Source organism: Psammomys obesus, unplaced genomic scaffold (genome assembly GCF_907164565.1).
Source record: "Psammomys obesus unplaced genomic scaffold, mPsaObe1.curated_primary_1811, whole genome shotgun sequence".
NCBI classification, from domain to species: Eukaryota; Metazoa; Chordata; class Mammalia; order Rodentia; family Muridae; genus Psammomys; species Psammomys obesus.
This window is the reverse complement of record NW_026590400.1, coordinates 18,988-27,557: the sequence shown is the minus strand read 5'-3', so window position 1 is coordinate 27,557 and position 8,570 is coordinate 18,988. Positions and strand designations below refer to the sequence as shown.

Below are 8,570 nucleotides of genomic sequence, written 5' to 3'. Positions count from 1 at the left end.
CCTTCAGGGTATCAAAGCAGATGCTGAGACTTATAGCCAAACTTTGGGCAGAGTGCAGGGAATCTCATGAAAGAAGTGGGACAAAGTAAGACCTGGAGAGGACAGGAGCTCTACAAGGAGAGCAACAGATCTAAAAAATCTGGGCACAGGGGTCTTTTCTGAGACTGATATTCTAACCAAGGACCATGCATGAATTTAACCTAGAACCCCTGCACAAATACAGCCCATGATAGTTCAGTGTCCAAGTGGGTTCCCTAGTAAAGGGAAAAGGGACTGTCTCTGACATGAACGGATTGGCCTGCTCTTTGATCACCACTCTCTCAGGGGGTTGCAGCCTTACCAGTCCACAGAAGAAGACAATGCAGCCAGTCCTGATGAAACCTGATAGACTAGAATCAGAAGGAAAGAGAGGAAGACCTCCCCTATCAGTGGACTGGGGGAGGGGCATGGGTGGAGATGAGGGAGGGAGTGTGGAATTGGGAGGGGAAGAGGGTAGGAGCTAAAGGTGGGATACAAAGTGAATAAAGTGTAATTAATAAAAAGTATGTAGTGATAATAAATAAAAAACTTTAAAAAGTTTTAGTATTCAGCTCCGACACATTCAGGAAAATTGTGTGAAACTCTAAAGTGCTTCAGTGCTAGTATCTCTCTCTGAATTTAAACCGAATTACCAGGACATCATTCATTAAGTAGGACATGAAAAAAAAAGTTCATTTAACCTTTATTTTGGGAACTCTAAAGCAAAACAAACTAAGACATTTAGAGAAATCAGGAGAGCAAAAATTAATTGGGAGAGAAAAAAAGCTTCAGTAATCTGAAGTGAATGTATTTCTGGCAGGGTCCTAGAAAGGAATAAACTCAGGAAATAAGTTTTTTACTAGTAAATACTAATTTTAGATAAAGGTATAATGGTCTTATGAAACTTAATATATAGAAAATTTTTAAATAAGGTTATAATTCATTATTGTAATAACAGTGTTTACTTGTATACAATACATTTTAAACTAATTTCTTACATTGATAGCATGTTACTTTCCGTCTGACAGCTTCAAATGTTGTATTATGTCATGGTTAACAAAGACATCCTATTCTCTGCAAGTGCTATAATTAACTTTGGTGCTAAAATGAATGGGAAGGAATTAATGGGCAATGCAAATGGTGGAGCTAGGGTCTTACCAAAGTCATACATGACTCAAGGTTACTGTTCAGGAGATGCTTCACTGCCATAGTTTCTGCCCTGAATCAAATCAAGAATAGATCTATCATTGTTTTTTAAATGCGTAGCTGTTTGAGCAATGAAAGTCAGGTAATATTTTAGGATAAATACAGAGACAATGAGTTGTTTCTTATATGGTGGTATGGATTTGAAACCAAAGAACATTGGAAGTGTTGAGAAAGTGTTGAGTTCACCATATGGCTATTCATGAAAAGATAATAACAGATCAAATTAGACAGTGGGAGGTGCCTTGTTAGGTGAATTTATTGCTTCCATCTTTGGTAACCTGGTGAATGGTCTGAAAGCCTCAAGCTGTTTTCAGAAATTTAAAGAATATTTATTTATGTGAATTTTAATTTGGTGGTTAATTTTTAAATATTTTCTTATAAATAACATGTTTTTTTACAAATAAAGTCTATAATTTTATGTTTACTAACATATATTTATAAAATATTTATAAATGAACATTTAATTTTCTTCTGATTAACAGTTTAAATGTTCATTTCTGATATAGTCATATTACTATAATTAAAACATACTGTTTTAATTATAATGTCATGAATATTTAGATATTTCTCATTTTCCAATACTTTAGATACTGTACTATATTCTGTTATAAATTTCCCTTATCTCATTTGATTTTTAGAATAAGTTTTTCGGCTAGCTAGAGTGATGCCTTAATACACTAACACACTTAGAGTTATGCCATTATTATCCAAGGTGTGTTTTAAAAACATTACATCACTGAAGCAGTGTCATTGTAATTAAATATACTGTAAAATGGGATGATATAAATATATTTTCTTTTGACTGATTCTACTCTTTATCTCAGTTTAAATGTACAGATATTGTTTAAATAACATGGACTCCTTATTCACAAATTCCTTTTAAAATATTGTTTGCAGAATATGATGGTAAAAATTATGAATTTGGCTGACTGTACTAGCATAAGTTTATTATAACAGGATGTGGCAGTGAAGGCAGGAACATCAGGAGTTGAATGTCATCCAAGCCTATATGGTGAGTTTGAGCCCAACATGGACAACATTAAATTTTTCCAACCCCCACTAAAATAAGAACTGACCACTTGCTTTTATGAACCAGAAGGCACGAGACATGGTAGTCAATCCAATTACAAAATCTCTATCACATAAAACTATTTTTTACTTACTTTAAAATGTATTTTATTTATTTGTTGAGAATTTCGTACCTATAAATAGTTTTATAATCACATCCACCCTTTCATCTTCTTTCATAACTCTCTCATAAAAGAAAATGGACTTTGATGATGCAGCCAACCTTGATGAGACCTGATAGGCTAGGGTCAGATAGAAGGGGAGGAGGTCCTCCCTTATCAGGAGACTAGGGAAAGGGCATAGGGGAAAAGGAAGGGAGGGTATGTGGGACTGGCATGAGACGAGGGTGGGGCTGCAGTGGTAATACAAAGTGAATAAATTGCAATAAAAATAACATTTTGAAAAAGAAGTTTTCTATTTAATATTTACTTACTTTAATTTTAGACTAAGAAAGATAAAACAAAATAGGAGGCTCCAGAAAGTCAATGACATAGATTGACTTGATATGGCCACACAGCTTTAATGTGCATGCATTTCTCACAATAATGAAGAAAATAATGGAAACATTTGTCTCATTTACATAAAAAATTTATTCATACTTAGAATAATTTTCCAATATTGTCCTTTTGTTAAATAATTCATCTTAGGTTACAACTTATGTTTGGGTCAGATATATTCTACATTATATAAAGTCATAACCCTTCTGATCATAAACTGTGATTAGAGGGAAGTTTTCTCTGTGGATATTTTAACACAAATTTTGAAATTTCCCCTACTGTAAAAATGATGGTATCATTTTGTTTGGTGCAAATAGGCATCCCAACTAGAACAGAAAAAAATGTTAAGATTTACTTAACATCGGGTCTTGTTTTTCTTGGAGCCCCTAGCAACTCCATTAATTTTGGTTTTCTTTGTCCAACAAGGCTGTCTGAAATAGAACTCACTGTGAGTGGGTTTGAGGGCCTTAACACTAACATTGATTATTAAAAACAGTAGAAAACATATTATGCATTGAAGCAACCATGTCTTATTACAGCCTATAAAACTAAGTATTTTATTTTGTAAATAAATATAAAGTTCTTACCATCATTAGCTACATAAAGGCAGATTAAATCTAAAATTTTCTGCCCTGTGTCATTCTCTAAGACTAATTGTTCTCAGTATTTGACATTTCCTTCTATACTCTTGTTTTCCATTATAATTTTTATCTTACTTTTGACAAAAGAAACTTAAAAATCCTTCCTAGTAAATCCCTTTACAAAAATGGAACCTAAGGCTTAGAATTTTAGGAACCATAAAGTACCCCGAACTATGCCATTGAAAACTCAAAGATTTAGATCTGACTGTAAATCACAAGAGTTGGAAGTTTTTCTCTAATTTCTATTTTCAGCATTGTAAGAAATCCTGGGTTTAATCTGATGTTTTATTCATGGACTAAGTCCTGTGATTTCCTTAATTCATTGCAATTCTTCATGCATTGTTATCTGGCCCTGCATGACAGCTGGTAAATTATGTAGTGACAATCTTAGTCTATCCTAAATGATTACTGCCTGATCTGGTGACTTATAGTTTATTTTTACTAATGTTTTCTTGGGTTTAGCTTCTGAGGAGATAAAGACTTCATATTTCAGAAACTAGTGAGAAACCTTTCTTGGACCACCATGAAAATGTTTGTTTTAAATTAAATATATGCAATGCCAATATCACCGATTTGTTAACAAGTCAAAGTCTTTTATTCTTATTACATGACAGACATTAAAAAACTCATGGTTTTTCTCTCAGTTCAAATACATTATTTTGAATTATGCATTTGTAACAATAATTATAAATAACTAATTTATAACAAAATGAAATATTATAATAACAATATAGCAATATGTGTATATATCCTGTTTTATATATACATACATGTGCATATAACATAATATATATGTATACATACATATATATGATATGTACTATTACATTATATATATATTCATGAATGCCAGGCAGGTACTCTACCAAATGAACTACATCTCCAAAGCCAACACAGTGATTTCATTAAGGTTGTCTACAGGAACATATAAACCTTAGTAGTGGTTCTGAAGAAAATGTCATTACTCTCCCAGCAACTATTGCATATATATATAGATATATTGCACACAAATTTTGTTTATTAAGTTGTTTCTGCTGTTAATATGAGATAACACAGATATCATTAAATTATATTTTGAAATTAAAAAGTAACTATATGTCATTCCCTTTCCTTTTCTCCTTTTAATTCTTCCTATATAACCCTTTGTTCTTTCTTAAACTTATTGCCTCTAATTATTTAATTGTTATTTTACATACATGCACACAAACACACACACTCCTAAATATATAAATACAACCTGATCAGCCAATATAATGTTACTTGTATGTATATGATTTCAGGCCTGATCATTTAGTATTAGAAAACAAATGGGGGAGGGGTACTTTCTTGGGGGGATATTTTTTCCACTCTCAGCATTCCTTATTTGTTTATAGTTTTTGTCTAGGGTTGAAGCCCCATGAGAGATCTGTTAGTGTGTCTCTTGGTGTCATCCTTGGCCTTGTTCAGGTCTTGTTTGGCAGTCATGTTGATAATATTTCATGGTGTAACTTCTCTGATATAAATTCTGACAGAAAACTTCCAGTTCCGTCAACTCTTACAGTCTCTCATTCCCTTAGGCTTCCTCAACCAGAGAGAAATCATGCTGGTCAGATACCAACTCAAATGTTTAAGGCTAGTGAAACAGTAGATCTTGGAGGAGGATCTACAACCAGTACTTTCCTAACTACATTCCTAATATTTGTCCTTATACCCATAGATAAGTACAGGTTTCATCCCTCATCAAAGAATGTCTTCTTGCAATAGATGAAGATCTTTGTAGAAAGCCATAAATATACTGTGAAGCTGACATTATTTGGAATATTTAACTACATGGTTCTTGGAGACTTTCTGTGGGTAAAGAAGGTGGCATTAAAAATGAATCAGTTTTTCCAAGATTTGTCCTGGTATTCACCATGAGTGATATTTTGATATGTTCAGTTTTAAACTTATTGAAGAATTGGCAGGTAAGCTGTTTATGAATGTTTTTAAAGCAAGTCCATATAAATTACAAACCATACATTTCAAAGAATTATTTTTTTTCAGAAAGGTTGTATTGTCTAAATAATTGGCAAATAATTGAGTCTCAAGGGTCTAAATTATATTTGACACAATATTTTTTCTTAATCAGCTATGTGTTGCTTCTAGTTTTCACTGATTCTTATTCTTAATCACTTTCTCTCTTATCTTTAACAATAGCCTTATTAAGACAAGAACCAAATAAGATTCTTTAAACTTTATGGAGAGTGGAAGGTAGCAACTATTCTAAGGTTCTTACTGAGAAAAATAAATCTCCAACTTCAAACTGACGAAATTGTCTCAGGAGATATTATGTGTGTTCAAGCCAGTTTCTCTAAAATATCCCAAGGTTAATCATCTTTTATAGTTATGCCTAGAGTTTGACATCAACCTGTTTAGTGATAACTTTAGTATAATAAAATAAAAACAACTTTTGCTTTATGCTGGTGCCTAGGAGGATGAGTCCTAATAGTGGTTATTTTCTATTGTTCTATTACACTACTTTCATTTAGCTATCATGAAAACAACATGATTTAAAAGATAAGACTCTTCCCAGCAGTGTATCAAAGAGGATGTTGAGGCTCATAGGCAAACTTTGGGCAGAATGCAGGGAATCTTACGAAAGAAGGGGGAGATAGTAAGACCTGGAGGGGACAGGAGCTCCACAAGGAGAGCAACAAAACCAAAAAGGCACAGAGGCCTTTTCTGAGATGGATACTCTAACTAAGGACATGCATGGAGATAACCTAGAACCCCTGCACAGATGTAGCCCATGGCAGCTCAGTCTCCAAATGGGTGTCCTAGTAAGGGACTGTCTGTGACATGAACTCAGTGGCTGGCTCTTTGATCACCTCCCCCTGATGGGGAGCAGCCTTACCAGGCCACAGAGGATAACAATGCAGCCAGTCCTTATGAGACCTGATAGTGTAGGTCTCACTATCAGAAGATGGAAGGGGAGGAGGACCTCCCTTATCAGTGGACTCAGAGAGGGACATGGGAGGAGATGAGGGAGGGAGAGTGGGATTGGGAGGGAATGAGGAAGAAGGCTACAACAGGGATAAAAAGTGAATAATCCGTAATGAATGTTAATAAAAGAAAATGATAAATAATTTTTATAAAAAAAAATTCTGCTCGCATTTTAAAATGTTGAGTTAAATGTGATTTTCAACACTTTCAACTGGTGTGACATGGTAAGTGCTATGCATTTCCCACAGAATTCCCTGTTCCAGGATGAATAGATTAGTTTATTTGAAATTTCAATACATTTTGTGCATTTAAATAAACTTACCAAGTGGCCAGGATTTTCAACTGAACCCAAAGTACATTTTGCCTTTTTATTAATGTCATAGACAAAGTAGTGTGAAATAGAGTCATCACAAACTACTTATAATGAAGTTGGCATGCATGATAAACAAACCTGACCTTTCGCTAATATTTAGAATATGATTTCAAAATGCCTTTTGATGTTTCACTCCAAAAAAAATCTATAGATTGATTAAAGCTGGCTATTCAAAAAACTATTTTTCTTATATAGACAGTGAGATGTTTAAATTACCACCATTGAAAATGCAGCTGTTTTAAAGCATTCAGATTTTACCTCTACCATAATTCTATAGGTTAAACAACTATACTCTTCCAAAATCTCTAACATTTTGTTTTCAATTGCAATGAAAAGCCTCTTTTCTCATTATTGCAGATTTTCATGAACATATTTGACATTTACCATCTCCTTGAGCATCATGCAAAACCAGAGCTTTGTCAGTGAGTTCATACTGCTGGGGCTTTCTCAGAACCCAAACGTTGAGAAAATACTATTTGTTGTGTTTTCATTGGTCTATATTGGAACTCTGGGGGGTAACATGATAATCGGGGTGACCATCATCTACAGCCCTGCACTCCTGAGCTCCCCCATGTACTTCTTTTTGGCATTTCTGTCCTTATTGGATGCATGTACTTCTTCTACTGTCACACCCAAGATGATTGTAGACTTCTTCTATGAAAGAAAGACCATTTCCTTTGAATGTTGTATGACACAGTTGTTTACTAGCCACTTCTTTGCAGGAGTTGAGGTGATTGTCCTGACAGCTATGGCCTATGACCGCTATGTGGCCATTTGCAAGCCCCTTCACTACTCTTCTATCATGACCAGGAGGCTTTGTGGCACTCTCATAGGGGTGGCCTGGACAGGAGGATTCTTACATTCTATCACTCAAGTCATCTTCACTTTGCAATTGCCCTTCTGTGGACCCAATTTTATTGATCATTTTATATGTGACTTATTCCCATTACTGCAGCTTGCCTGCACTGACACACACATTTTTGTCATTTTGGTGTTTGCAAACAGTGGGTCTTTCTGCATCATTATCTTCTCCTTGTTGATTGTCTCCTATGGTGTCATCCTCTTCTCTCTAAGAGGACATAGTTCTGAAGGACGAAGTAAAGCTCTCTCAACCTGTGGATCCCATATTACTGTTATGATTTTGTTCTTTGTCCCATGCATACTAATATATGCACGGCCTTCATCCGCCTTTTCCTTTGAGAAAAACACACTCATATTTGCCTCTGTCCTGACACCATTGCTCAATCCTATGGTTTACACATTCAGGAATAAAGAAATGAAGAATGCTATCAGAAAAATGTGTAGAAGATTGATAGTGGCTTCTGATAAATTTTAAAATAGTAGTACACTTCCTATGCTGGGGAGATAGTACCTTGGGAAAGAGAACTCTCTGTACAAACAGGAAATCCTGTATCCCAGCACCCATGTCAGAAGCCATGTACAGCAGGAAACCTTTTACCCAGTGCTAGTGAAGAAGAAATAGGTGTCTTTCAAAGGCCCAAAGGACTACTCATCTAGTAGAGAAACAGTGTGCTCAAGGTTCAGTGGTGACTTGTCTAAAAAAAATTAGGTATAGGACTATAAATTGATACAAGCCCTCTTCTTTCTCTATATTTATGTGCACAGGCATAAAACCTTCCACCTCACAGGCACACAAATGTTTATATTACCCACATGTACACACAGAGACACAAATACAAAGAAACAGAAAAGTACACATAGAAAAGAATGTAAACAATCAAGAAGCACTATTTACTTAAATAAACTCTCATTAATTTACTCGTTATACAGAAATGAATGACATCA

General features: G+C 34.6%; 1 protein-coding gene across 1 annotated transcript; it reads left to right on the top strand.

The window, feature by feature from the left end:
* The first annotated feature begins 7,155 nt into the window (after window positions 1-7,155).
* LOC129676561 (olfactory receptor 4C15-like) lies at window positions 7,156-8,100 on the top strand. Its single transcript, XM_055606947.1, has one exon. It carries the CDS (start codon window positions 7,165-7,167, stop codon window positions 8,098-8,100), a length of 936 nt encoding a protein of 311 aa, XP_055462922.1. The 5' UTR covers window positions 7,156-7,164.
* Window positions 8,101-8,570: the final 470 nt, after the last annotated feature.